The 15,330-nt window shown below is 37.5% G+C and overlaps 1 protein-coding gene across 1 annotated transcript in view; it reads right to left on the reverse strand.

The window, feature by feature from the left end:
* The window catches only part of LOC143433755 (uncharacterized), a 198,743-nt gene that overhangs the window by 45,783 nt on the left and 137,630 nt on the right, over positions 1-15,330 (reverse strand). The window contains 2 exon segments of the mRNA XM_076928141.1: positions 12,766-12,778; positions 13,232-13,636. Of these exon segments, the coding sequence (XP_076784256.1) occupies positions 12,766-12,778; positions 13,232-13,636 (418 nt within the window).

The raw sequence follows: 15,330 nt of genomic DNA on the forward strand, positions 1-15,330 counted from the left end.
CCCATTTTTATATCATCAGCACTGTTGAGTTAAAATAATCACAGCAGGGCTTTTAAAATATTGCTAAACCTCTATGACAGAGAGAGAGAGAGAGACAGAGAGAGAGAGAGAGAGAGAGAGAGAGAGAGAGAGAGAGAGAGAGAGAGAGAACATGGTTGGCCAGTATTTGTACAATATGGAAGTGGAATAACTTTAAGTAATGTGAATTTGTCTCCTGATATACTAAGTAAAATATTTTTGATGTGACTGATTGTTTCTTCCAGTGCTTTATTCTTGTGAAGATTCCTAGGAAGCATCTGATTTCTGAGACTTACAGTGAATCAGTGAGTCAATGTGTGGGACAAGAAAACTTATGAGTCTCCAGACTGGGGCTGTAAAATCAAGAATTAAAAGAATCTCCTATCACCTGATCTTCATGTGAGTAGGGTGCCAGGTCTTGGCATACAGAAGCTAAGATATCTGGTTTCCCATTCCTCACTTAATCTTGAATCTCTCTATCTGAGGTCCTCATATAATTGTATTATTTGTGTTACATTTTTCCACTTTTGCTATTGACTTTCTTTTCCAATACCTGTGACACCCCAGCATCAAAGCACCTGAACAAAGGTTAAGGGAAGGTGGCCATTTTGATTGTATCTGAGCTGAGATGGTTGTGAGGGCCAAAGTGCTCTAAAAGTGTTCAGTGCTTGTCTAGTATATTAGCCAGAATTATATAGAATACCAAAATAATTGAATAATTGTCTCTTTATTAAAGGGTATTATTTAGAATGACTTAGGGCTGTGATGGTCTGGCTAATTCAACAATAACTATCTATAAAGACCAAGTGCAAGGATCTAGTAGTTTCTCAGCCCACAAGGCTTGATGTCTCAGCTTAAGTTTAGAATAAGCTGGAATTCCAAATAAGATGGCCCTAATGTCAGTAAAGGAATGGACTTGCTATCAAGTTGAGAGCAAGCAGCTAAAGAGTGAACGCCTTCTGCTGTAGTAATTATTTTAAAAAAGCAGCCACCAGTTAAGCCAACTGGCTAAGCTACAGTGTCTCTGTCCAGCTCAGCCACCATATTGCACAGCCAGCCAGAAACCGGCAGCCAGAAACACCAGTCCTGCCACCCATGGGACACCAGTATGGGAGATGGCTCTGCCAATCTTCCACTCTGTCTCTGCAAGGCTGGGCATTGCCCAGATCATCCCACCAACAACTTGGGCTCAGTACAAATGAGACTCTAATGCTTAGATTATGCAAAGGCTTATATATTTAGTAATGATCAATAACAAGATACCCTTACAATCAGAGGTGTAACCCAGTACCCAACCTAGATATACCAACTATCTTTGACTGCTACAGACAAGCGAACATCAGCCTCCATGACCCTCTCTCATACTGTCTCACCTGTAGCTCCTCCTCTTTCTTCTCCTCTTCCTCTTTTTACTCCTCCCACCTCAGCTCCTCCCACAACCTTCTTCTTCCATGTCATTATAGAGGCTTGCAGTACAAGTCATGGATCAGATTAGAGCTGGGGCTTTGCAGCTCAAACATCTGGAGTAAAGCTGTGTCTTTCACTATCAAGATTCAGAATAAAGTCACTTTGGGGGTTTTAGTTAATTCCAGATGTAGTAGCGTTAACAATCAAAACTGCAATCTTAACTCTACCCCATGTCAACTTCACACACAACCATATCTACTTCATCATGGTTTATTTCCAAATAAAAATGCAATAATAATGCCTAAATGTTACTATTCCAGCCAAAAGGAAAACCAGTATGTATTGTACCAGCTTATAATTATGCCTAAAATGATTGAGCTGCCCCTTGTACAAGAACAGACACATGAAAATGTACACAGCTGACTTCCCACAGAATGGATCACCCTAACTACTTGGCTACTCAGTGTATACTCAGCTGAACTTACCTTTTGATCAGCATTTACATGGGACATAATTATCTTCACATCCTTTGACCATTTTGAGAGATCTATCCACATACTTCTTCCTTTTATATCTTTCTCAACAATATTCTAATTGTTCTGTTTCCAAGTGTCTGACAGTTAAGCCATCCCACTGTTTATAGCTGATGATTCAGTGAATAATCACACATTTCCAGACAAATGCATGAGCATGACTACTGCATGACGCTCTGAACTGTGGTGATTTCCCTTTACTGGTATCTTTCAGGATCGTCCCAGAAACATGTTTTCATGCTGCGGTTGTTCACTTTTGGATGAGGCCTTCATAACAGGCAGAACACTTAGTAAAGCAGGACCTAGTTATTTCTTCTTTAGTCACTTAATGATAGGGCCTGTACCAGAAAGTTCTAGGTGCACGTATAATACCAGGGGCATTCTACAGGAATAGAAACTACAGGTTTATGGGGAACTCAGGTACCTAGCATTAGTTTCCAAGTTGCCCCCCAACAAAACCCAAGCCTATCTCCACTCTCTAGGCTAATCCCAAACAAGATTAGAGTTTTCAAGTTACATCCTCAGCAATACCATGGTCTCCAGGTTTTACCTCCAACACACCTGCACCTTGGGTTACAAGTCAATGCCTAACAACCACTAATGCAGAGGGGAGGTGAAGTTAAGTTTATAAGGTGACTCCCAGCACCAGCCAATTATGTCAAAGGCCACAGCAGCTTTCCAATTAGATGCACACATACTCCCCACTTGCTGCTTACAACAAAGCCTTTCCCAACATACATTTTGGGCTCCACCACCACCAAAACAGTCTTGGCTGATGCTAGTGCATTGGGGATGGGGGCAAGCTAGCTCAAATAGAATAAAGACCCTGCTGTGAGTTGCATCAAATCTGCTGCTGTGTGTGTCTTTTTGGGGATCACCAACATTTCCCTGGCACAACATGTTCAATTTCTATAAAGATGGAATAGCAGGCTAAGATATTTCTTTCAAGAGAAGATAGATGGATAGAGTTGATGGTAGAGCCTTGCTCTAATATTCAAAATCTATGATTCACAATAAACACCTGCCAAAGGCTCCAAATAACATTCTTTGCAGCACTGAGCAGCAGAGAAAAGATTGGGTGCTCAAAGCAATTTTTAATTACATACAGAGGCAAGCCTCAGCTACAGGCAACATTCCTATGAACAGAAATACATCATAAGTAGGAGTTTGAAAAAGTGGAAATATTCTTTTGTTTTTTTTTTAAAAAGATTTATTTATTTTACATAAGAGTACACTGTTGCTGCCTTCAGACACACCATTACAGATGGTTATGAGCCACCATGTGGTTGCTGGGGATTGAACTCAGGACCTCTGGAAGAGCAGTCAATGCTCTTAATTACTGAGCCATCTGTCCAGCCCAGAAAGAAATTTTTAATGATTGAAGGGGAATGAGAACCGACAAGAGAGTATAGCAGAGTATAGCAGTGTTGCATTTGAAATCAGTAATTGACTTTTAGAACAAATATATGTAGAATAAATTTGGAGCATTCCTTCTGTTTCTTTTTTGTGGAATAGTCCAAGGTATATTGATCTTAGCTTTTAATTGAAGGTCTGGTAAAATTCTGTGCTAATACTACCTAGTCCTTGCCTTCTCTTGGATAGGATGTTTATAATGCTTGCTTTAATTTCAAAGAGGTTATTCAAAGAGTTTGGATAATTTACCTGATCTTGATTTAATTTGGGTTTATGGTATCTGTCTAGATAATTATCCTTTTCTCTGGCTACACATTTCATCTAGATTATTCCCGTTTATAGAAAGAAGTAATGATTTTTTAAAAAGTTTCCTCAGTTTCTCTTGTTACGTCTCTTTTCATTTCTGATTTTGGTAATTAGGATATTGTCTCAGTGTGTGTTCATTAGTTTGGCTAAAAGTTTATCCATTTTGTTGATTTTATCTATCTATCTATCTATCTATCTATCTATGGATGGATTATTGTAGGGTGATATATTCCATATGGAAGAGTCAGAAGAAGGACTTACGGAGGTGAAGAGGATGACAACCCCACAGGAAGAACAACAGTGTCAGCTAACCTGGATACTTCAGGACTTCCAGAGTCTAAGCCAAAAACCAAGGGGCATACAGGGAATGATTTATGGCCCTGGGCATGTGTACAGCAGAGGACTGTTTGTCTGGCCAAAATGAGAGAGGATGCACTTAACCCAGTAGAAACTTGATGCCCCAGGGAAAAGGGAACCTGGTAGAGGTGAGGTCCTGGTGGGTGGGTGGGTGGGTGGGAGAGACACCTCTAAGAGGTAGCAGGGAGAAAAATGGGAAGAAGAACTCAGGGAAGAGGGAATAGGAAAGGGGACAATTTGGAATGTAAAAAAATTAAATTTAAATTAAAAAGGAAAAAGAAACATAATTTAAAAATATACATCTACATTGAATTTGAAAAAGAGTAGATGATTTTCTGGCAGAGAAAGTGGCATTAATACAGTACTCTTTGACCTGGTTGCTATGTGCAATGTTAGCTTCTGTGATCTGTAACATGACACACACAGCTACAGCCAATGGCCTGTGTCTCAATCATGTGACCTAACTTAACACTGAAAGTGTATTGGACATGTTTCCAAAGTTGAAAATTCAATATTCCTTGGATTATCCTAAAGTTCCCAAATTATATACATACTAATCTAGTTTGTCTTCATTCATCTGACATAAGTAAATACATGTTGGCAAATTAGAAAATTATTACTCTGTCACCATCAGGTCTTTTTTTGTGTAATGGTGACTCCAGGGTTAGTGATTGGAAGCAATGTTATTAAAACCATCATCTCAACAAAGTAACTTATTTAAAAAGTGCTTCATTTGCCTTCTTGTCCAATTTAAGGAGATAAAACAACTATGGTGTTAATCAAACATTGGGTTAAATGTAAACTGAATACTTCACGGAATCTATCATAGAGCCTATGGTGGGTCCCACCATAAATTTCACTGTGTGAACACAAACTATTGTATATCAAGTACATTAACATAAAACAGACCTTTTCACTTCCAGAAGTGATAGCCACATTCCATTCCATGATGCTGGTACTTGATTATGTAATAAGGAGTAACATTTATCACCCTCTGGTTAATGAGTGTGAGCCCATTTATGTTGCCAAAAAAGGTCTTAAATATTCCAACATAGCTGAAGTACTAGAAAAAGGCTTTGAAACCAACTGTATAAAGATAATAGAGAACCTTAAAGTGGAAATGACTAAATCACTTAAAGAAATACAGGAAAACACAAAGAATTGGAGGAAATCAATAAATACCTCAAAGACAGCCAGGCAAACACAAACAAAAAAGTGGAGAAAACCAACCAATCTTATAAATAAAGCCAAGAAAAAGAAACCAACAGTAGAAGGAAACAAAACTGTTTAATAACTAAAAGTGGAAATAGAAATAATAACAAAAGCACAACCTGAGGGAATGATGGAAACAAAACTTTAGGACTGCAAAAAGAAACTACAGAGCTAAAATTCACAAACAGAATACAGAGACTGAAGCCAAATCTCAAGCATTGAAGATACAATAGATGTGATGGAAATATCACACAAAGAAAATATTAAATCTAAATCTTCCTGACATAAAATATCTAGAAAATCTAGGACATTGTGAAAGGATAAAACATAAAAATACTAGGACTAGAGGTAGACTATTAGAACAAATTCACTGATGACAAAATCTTAGAAGAAAAATTTCCTAATGTAAGGAGGGAGGTGCCTATCAAAGTAAAAAAAAATCATCAAAACACCAAACAGAATGGACCCTAAAATGAAGTCTCCTGTATAATAATCAGAACATCCAGTACAAGGAAAAGCTACAAAGGTCAAAAGCCAAGAAACTTATAAATGAAGATCTATTAAAATTGCAGGTGACCTCTCACAGGAGTCTGTAAATGTCAGAAAGGCTTGGACATATATGCTGCAGAAACTACAGATGCCCAGATTATTATATGTAGAAAAACATTTAATCACTATTAATGGAAAAATTAAGATAGTCCATGCTAAAGTCAAATTTACACAATATCTATCTACACATACAAACTTATACAAAGTTATATACAAAGAATCCAACCAAAGGAAGTTAACAATACACATGAAAGTACAGGTCATAAATAATCTTGTATTATCTGCAAAAGAAAAGAAAGCACACAAATACCCCAACACCAGCACCACCAGCAGCAGCAGCAGCAACAACAACAAAATACAACGAGTTAACAATCACTGTTCATTGACTCTCTCACAATCAATGATCACAGCTCACTAATAAATCGACAAAGGCTAACTGAATAGATGCTAATAAAATCTACCCTTCATTTTCAGACAAGAAATATAGCTCAACATTGAGAATAGGCATTAATTCAAGGTAAAGGAATGGAAAAATATATTCCAAGCAAATGGACAAAAAGAGCAAGCTGGTGTGGTCATATTAAATGTAGCAAAATAAATATTAAACAAAATTAATCAAAAGAATCAGATAAAGACACTACAAATTCCTTAAAGGAAAAAATAATCACCAAAGATGACATTTCAAGTTTTAATATCTATGCCTTAAACACATGGTCACCAACATTCATTAAAGAAAGTGTTTTAAACCTAAAATCACATAACACACATACACTTATGTTCCAAGATTTAAATACCCCATTCTCACCAGTGGACAAATTCTCCAGATACCTCCACCCTCCCCCCAAAAAGAAATATTCCAGGTAACTGACAACATGAACATGAGTCCAGCTGATACTTAGAGAACATTCTACTGAAATACAGGAGAATATGCCTTCTGCTCAGCACCTCACTTAAATTACTTGTAAACTGAACACATACCCAGACACACTGCCAACCTCAATGCATACAAGAAAACTGAAATAACACCATAAATCCTATTAGACCAGCATGGATTACAGCTGGACATCAACAAAACCAGAAAGAACACAAAGCTTACAAACTCATAAAAGCTGAATACCTCACTACTGAGTGAAAAATAGCTTAAGACAGAGAAAAAAAGACTTACAGACTTTCTAGAATTCAATGCAAATGAATTTGCAACATGCAGAATCTTATGGAACACAAAGATAATGAGTGTGGTGATAAGAAGAAAATTCATAGCACAAAATGCCTACATAAAAAACCTGCATAGCTCTCATACTGGAAATTTAGCAGCATGCATTAAATTCTATAGCAGAAAGAAGTAAGCAATAAAAAGATAGATTAGACATCAGTTAATTATCAACTTGGGGGCTGAAATCAACAAAATAGAAAGAGAATGCAAAGAATTAATGAACCATGGAGTTGATCCTTTGAGCCTTTTATTAGACAAGATAGTCAAACCCTTATGAAAAGATGGAGAATATCCAAATTAATGAAATCTAAAAGGAAAATGGGGACAAAATAACAATGAAGAAATCTAAAGAATGGGAATGACATAGTTTTAAAAAGCCTCAACTCCATCTAAATGAAATTACTAAAAATAATGGAAAATTTTCTCAATATGTTTTTCTGAACAAAGTTAAATCAAACTAAGGGAAACAACTCAAACTGCCTAAACATCTAGAAAAAGAGACATCATTACAAGTCTGCCACCAAAAAGAGCCCAGGGCCATGAGTTTTAGGGTAGAATCCTACCAGACTTTCAAAGAGGAGTTCAGGAGAATACTCCTCAAAGTATTCAACAATATAGAAAAAAAGAAACCTTAGCCAATTTGTTTTGTGAACCCATGGTTACTCAAATATCCAGACAATATAAAGACTCAGTAACAAATGAGAATTATAGACCAATTTTGCTTTAGAACTAAATATGTAAAAATATTTAATAAAACAAAAATAAAATAAAATAAAATAAAATAAAATAGAAACCACATCAAAAGACCATTCACCATGATCAATGTGGTAGGCTTCGTTCAAGAGGTGCAGGGATGGTTCAACATAATGTGATTAAAGTGTAAGAAAAAAGTTGTAATCTCTTAGATGATGAAAAATTCTCTGACAATATTTAACCCCACTGTATGATAAAGTTCTTGGAGTGATTAAGGATACAAGAAACATACCTAAACATAATAATGTCACTTTACTGCAAACCTATAGCTGACATTATATTATGGAGAGAAATTCTAATTAATTCCACTAACACACAAAGAAGAGAAGATGATTCATTCTCTGCATATCTATTCAAAATACTATCTAAAATTTTAATGTTAACTAGTCCTATATTGAAATTACAATTTAATGTTAACTAGTCATAAAAAGGACTGTCTTTTTGCTACCAACCTCCATTTAATCATAAATTCAAACTAAGTTTTAGGTCATAGTGAACATGTGTACTAATATTATCTGACCAGCTTTCATCACTCATGTTTTGTTCTCTAAAACATAACAACTGTTCCTAACCAGAATTTCTGTTATTCATGTTTTATTTCTCAAAATATAATGCATGTTCCTAACCACAAAATAACAAATGGCTATGATAATGTTGACCATACAACCTACATTCTGTATCATTTGACATAGAGTAACAACAACAACAACAAAGAAAACTGTTATTGGGAGAAAAATGTAACTAATGTGGCATAGGACTTTGTGGTCTTGACTTTTGGAAGCTATATAACTTTCTGGTTCAGGCTGGGTCTGAGGCTGGGGTATTGCAGTTAAGCTTCTGAGTGTAATTTTGTGGCCCTGATTTATCAGTAGTGACTTGATTACAATGAATTCTTATCATTTGCCTTGTCCTGTGGTTGAGTTGTGTCAGATCTCAGTGGACCCCGTTTGTAAAGGCTTTAGCACAGTATGTAACCATTGTCCAGTATGCATAGCTTCATAATGATGAAGACAAAGAGGTGTGCAAAAGCTTCATCATACGAAACATGTCCATTAGGACTCTGTGGGTGTGTCCTGAGTCACAGGGTGCATGTTTAGCACTTAGGAGGCGAGTCAATAGTCACAGGGGCATGTTTAAGACTCAGGGGCGCCGGGCGGTGGTGGCGCACACCTTTAATCCCAGCACTTGGGAGGCAGAGGCAGGCGGATTTCTGAGTTCGAGGCCAGCCTGGTCTACCGAGTGAGTTCCAGGTCAGCCAAGGCTATACAGAGAAACCCTGTCTCGAAAAACCAAAAAAAAAAAAAAAAAAAAAAAGACTCAGAGGCATTTTCAGAGTCACAGGGGGCATGTTTAAGATTGGGGGCATATCCTGAGTCACAGTGTGTATGCTTAAAACTCAGGGTGTGTGTCCTGAGACACAGGGTGTGTGCTTAAGACACATGGGGCATGTCGTGAGTCACAGGGAGGCAAGCATAAGAATCAGGGGGTATGTCCAGAGTAACAGAGTTTGCTTAAGACTCAGGGGGCGTGTCCTGTGACACAGGGAGGATGTTTAGGACTCTGTCCAGAGTAACAGGGGTGTGTTTAAGACTCAGGGAGCATGTCCTAAGTCACTGGAGGTGTGTCCTGAGTCACAGGGGGCGTGTCCTGGGTCACAGGGGCATGTTTCAGAATGAGGGGGCATGTCCTGAGACACAGAGGGCATGTTTAAGACTCAGGAAGTGTGTCCTGAGTCACAGGGGCATGCTTAGACTCTAGCACATATTCTTCCATAATAATGAAGACTAGAGAATTGTGCAAAGGCTTGACTGTATTAAATACACTCACAGGGTTTCTGTCTTAGCATTTCCATTGCTATGAAGAGAAATCATGAACAAGGCAACTCCTAAAAACCAACAGTTTAATTGGGACTGGCTTACAGTTTCAGAGATTTACTCCTTTTTCATCGTAGCAGGAAGCAAGGCAGGCATGCAAGAAAACATGATGCTGGTGAAGAAGCTGAGAGTTCTGCATCTTGATCCAAAGGCAGCCAGGAAGAGACTGTCTGCCAGAGAGATAGTAGGGGGGTCCCTTCTGCACTGTGTAGAACTTCAAAGCCTTCAGTGATGCACTTCCTCCAAGGCCACATCTCATAATAACTTCCTTCTACTCCCTGAGCCAAGCATATTTATACTACCACATTCCACTGCCTAGGCCCCTATGATTGTGCCAACACATGATTTTATGGAGACCACATTTAAAAATAGCATAATACAAAATATGTGAAGTTCAAATTAAAAAGTCCCACCATCTATAGAAGTCTCATAAATGTTAAAAGTCCAAATTTCAAAGTCTCTTCTGAGATCGTTCCAATCATGTAACTATAATCCAATATACTTTAAAAAATAGCACATATATCCATCCAAATTCACAGGATATAGGTCACCATTCCTAATCACCATTGTGAAGAAATACTGGGCCAAAAGAAGACCAAAAGCCAGCAAGGAAATCTCCAATCTCTGCAGCTCTTTATCTGATGTCAAAGATCTTCAGATCTCCAACTCCTTCCTGCTTTGCTCACTGCAGCACAATTCTTTCTCTTTGGCTAATTTTATTTCCTGAAAGCAGTTTTCCTAAGAAGGTATCCCATAGCTCTGGATTATAAAACTCTTGGGGTCTTCAAAGTAACTTCAAAATTACAGCTTCTTGTTCCAGTATCTGGGATCCACAGATGATCTTCTGCGCTCCTCAAAAGAAGCTGGGTCTCTCTCCAGCTCTTCCCTCTGTAGTACACTATGTTCTGCTTGACTCCACTCAACTGCTCCTGCTGTTCTTTCTGCTCATCCCACGGGATTGACATGTTCAATATGCTGGGTTCTTCAGTGACAGTCTTCACTGTGTTCCTCTCATGCTCCCTTCATGGTGCCAAGGCTCAGCTGCACTGCATGAAACATTCATGCCTTAAAACTAGTGCCACCTGGGTGAATCTTACATAGGACTGAGTCAAGCTGCACCACAAAGTACAACCTTGGCTACCTCTAGAATACAACTTCTTTCTCCTCTTTGAAAATACCAGATTTCACCTCAGTGATGCTAGTTTCTTCTTCATCCCCACTAATTTTCTAACTACAGTCAACCAGCATGAATTTTCTCAGTCATCCCTTTTATTCTTACCTCTAAAGCCAGAGCCACATGGACAAAGCTTCTGATTTCCTCTGCTATTTGGGGCCCAAACATGGCTCCTTCTATTACATCATCACCAGCTTTATAGTTTTCAACAACTTCACTGCCTAAGCTCAATAGTGCTTGAACTTGCTCTATAGATGAACCTTCAACTCAGATCTGTATGGCTTTGTCTCCTGAACAGTGGATAATACATGTGTAATACTTTCCCTGTACCTAAGCTTTTCTTTACCAAAAAACATGCTGTTTTAGGAACACTTGAACAAGGAAGACTTGAATCAGAGATCTGCCTGACTCTGATCTCCTGGGATTTAAGGCTGTACCACCATGTCTAGACTTAAATACATTCTTGTAGATTTCAAATTGAAAACCCAGAATACTAATCACAATCCGTCAATTGTTAACTTCACACATACTGGTAACTCTTGTGTCCACATGAAAACAAAAACGAGGTAATAATGCCTAACACGATACAGTTCTCCTTTGTCCAATTTCACATCCATAAGTTTAGGTGGCTGGAATCTTGCCCTAATGTCACCATTCCTTTAATTCCATTTAACATTATTGATCACAGAATTTAGCTTCATTCAACTTCCTGGTTATAGTTTCTCTTTTGACCTAATATTTTATATATTTTTTTCTTTCTAAGATTGCTATGCTTGCTCAAATCATCACGAGACTAAACACAGGTCAAAGGGTTTGCTGTCTTCACTGTGACTTCCTTTGTTAATGCAATGAACATCAACCTCTTTACCTTATCTTCAAGGACACTCTACAAAGAGGGCAAAAGGCAGGACCATCTTCAGCAAAACATCATAAAAACTATACACAAATTTCAAATTACCCTTAGTACATATGTGTTTCATATTCCTACTAGGATGGCCAAGTAAGTTCCACTTAATGCATATACAGATCCAAAGTCTTAAAATCCACATTGCTCCATAAAGCAAAAAAAAAAAAAAAAAAAAAAAAACAAAAAAAAACAAAAAAAAACAAAAAAAAAAAAACATGATCAGGCCTATCATAGCAATACTTAAGTCTGTGGGACCAACTTCTGTCTTTGATAGAATTTCCATTGCTAAGAAGAGACATCATAATCAAGGCCTTTGTGTTAAAGGCAAATATTTAATTGGGCCTGGCTTACATTTTCAAATGTTTAGTCCATTGCCATCATAGCAGGAATGTCAGCATTCAGTCAGCCATGATGCTGGAGAAGGAGCTGAGAGTTCTGCATCCTCATATGAAGGCATCCAGGAAGAGACAGTCTTCTAGCCAAGTGGTAGGACGGTCAGTTTTGTACTGGCCTGAGCTCCAAAGACCACTGCCATAGTAATTAAATTCCTCCAAAAAGGTAACATCTCTCAAAAGGCACATCTGTTAATATTGCCACTTCTTAGGGTCAAACAAACGTAAGTCACCATAGTTTATTTCAACTATAAATTCTTTCATGGTTTTAAAAAAGATTAGGGCCGGGCGGTGGTGGCGCACGCCTTTAATCCCAGCACTTGGGAGGCAGAGGCAGGCGGATTTCTGAGTTCGAGGCCAGCCTGGTCTACCAAGTGAGTTCCAGGACAGCCAAGGCTACACAGAGAAACCCTGCCTCGAAAAACCAAAAAAAATTAAAAATAAAAATAAAAAAGATTAGGATATGCAGAGGCTTTAACATGTTGATTACTTTGAGATGGTTTCTCTCTCATATGTGTTCATTTCTGTATTCAGAAACCACTGTGGCATGTAAACAATTTCCAACTTTAGAAAAATCAAAAGGTTTCTACTCAATATGTTTTCTTTTACGTCTTTGGAGACTACAGAGATATGCACAGGCTTTAGTATGTCCATTACATCTGTAAGGTTTCTCTAAAGCTTGTGCTCCTTCAAGTGTTTGGAGAGTACAGTGACATGCAAAGGCTTGATCACATTGACTACATTCATAAGGTTTCACTCTGAACATTTTCTTTTGTGTATTCAGAGATGACTGTGTCCTGGAAAGGCTTCACCTCATGCATGACATTCAGTTTCTCTCCAGTATATGTTCTATTATGATATTGGAGATGACTGTGATCTGAAAAGGCTTTACCACATTGATTACATTCATAAGGTTGCTCTCCAGTATGTGTTCTTTTATGTCTTTGGAGATAAAGGAGCCTTGTAAAGGCTTTACCACATTGATTATATCCATACAGTTACTCTCCAGTATGTGTTCTTTTGTGATATTGGAGATGACTTTGTTGTGTAAAGCCTTTACCACATTGATTACATTCAAACAGTTTCTCTCCAGTATGTATTCTTTTATGAGATCAAAGAAGACTGGGCCTTGCAAAGGCTTTACCACATTGATTACATTCATAAGGTTTCTCTCCAGTATGTGTTCTTTTATGAGATCGGAGATGACTGTGCCATGAAAATGCTTTACCACATTGATTACATTCATAAGGTTTCTCTCCAGTATGTGTTCTTTTATGTCTTTGTAGATGACTGTGACGTGAAAAGGCTTTACCACAGTGATTACATTCATAAGGTTTCTCTCCAGTATGTGTTCTTTTATGATATCGGAGACTCCCATTAAATGAAAAGGCTTTGCCACATTGATTACATTCATATGGTTTCTCTCCAGTATGTGTTCTTTTATGAGATCTGAGTTGACTGTGCCTAGAAAAGGCTTTACCACATTGATTACATTCATGTGGTTTCTCTCCAGTATGACTTCTTTCATGTCTGCAACAATAATAGGTACATGTGAAAACTTTACCACATTCATTACCTGATCAATCATTTTATCAATATGAATAAATTTTACAGTTGGTCTAATAATAAAGAACACTCAGATCTTAAGGTTTTATCACTTTTGATGTTCATGGTTGTACTTGCTCACTGTGGGTTGCTTTTCCTCTTTGAAAATACCTCTGATGGTAAGAGCATCTATTACATGGCTCACATTTATAAAATCTTTTATCTATATGAGATTTCTATATGATGTTTTTAACATGTCATAAGAAATATGGGATAACTCAGAGCATTAAAACACTGATTGCATTCTTAGTTTTTCCTGTAATGTGCATCACACAACAGCAGTACTGTGAACCAGGATGAACGAAATAATTTCCAAACTTCTAGTACCCATAGAGATTTTCTGCAGATGTTCCCAGTAATGTCACAAAATCAATTAACTGCAAAAACCTATCATATTCAGAAAGTCTACCAAAGGCAGAATACTACATGTGTTCTCATTGTTGTGAAGTAGATAGAGGTATGTTGTTTCTTTTAGTATCTCTATGCTCACATGGTTTCATCCATTCTGACAACTGATACACCCATTAAAAAAGAACAAATGAAAAGTTTCTACATAGAATGCACACACATTGACTTTTTGTTCATTTCAGACATGATTAATGTTTCTCCATGACAACATTCTTGAATCTCATAAACTGAGAAAATAAACAACTTAAAAATTTCACTATAAGAATACGAGTGTCACTAACTTTATCTCAGACTATTTGCTTATTAGAAGGTTATGGGTACATCTTTATCACTATTCAATGTGCAACATCTAAATATTATGACACTATACAAATTGGTAGTTCCACAATATATTTCTAATGGAGATACAAATCAAATAAAGGAATTGCTTAAGGCATCGTTTCCTTCTCTTCTTTCTTCTAGAAATGCCTTGCAAACACCAATCAGATAACTGACATTGAGGTACACAGTTTTGGGAAAATATTATAATCATAGCTACAATAAAAGAACTGATATTTTACACACTTGCTTTCCTTTAGAGCTTCCAGATCATATTAAAATTTCCTCACAGGCATATTTGTATTAGCTTAAACAATAAAATTACCTTTCATGACTCCTAGAAGTTTGACATTGTTCTTCAGTATGACAGACTTCCAAATTATAGCCTGAAACCAAGGTACCAGAAAATGAAAGATAAAGCTGTGCAATGGTGGCGCACACCTTTAATTCCAGCACTTGGGAGGCAGAGGCAGGTAGATTTCTGAGTTCAAGGCCAGCCTGGTCTACAGAGTGTGTCTAGGACTGCCAGGGCTACACAGAGAAACTGGGTCTTGAAAAAACCCCCAAAAAAGGAAAAAAAAAAAAAAAGAAAATGAATGATATGGTATTGGAATTAGGCAAAATTCAAGTTACTCTGAATTTTCACAGCAATGAACCTGATTTATTCAACTCAATATTCTTTGTTCTCTATTGAAATAAGAGATGATCATCAGTAACCCAGAAACATTTTTCCCTTATTTTGAGAAGCAAAAGAAAATTCAGTCTTACCTATAGCAGTGAGGTTCCAGTAGGTCTCCAGCATCACATCTTTGTAGAGATTCTTCTGGGAAGGTTCCAGCAAATTCCACTCTTCTGCAGTGAAGTTCACATGCACATCATCATAAGTCACTG

Source organism: Arvicanthis niloticus (assembly GCF_011762505.2).
Source record: "Arvicanthis niloticus isolate mArvNil1 chromosome Y unlocalized genomic scaffold, mArvNil1.pat.X SUPER_Y_unloc_2, whole genome shotgun sequence".
Classification (NCBI taxonomy): Eukaryota; Metazoa; Chordata; class Mammalia; order Rodentia; family Muridae; genus Arvicanthis; species Arvicanthis niloticus.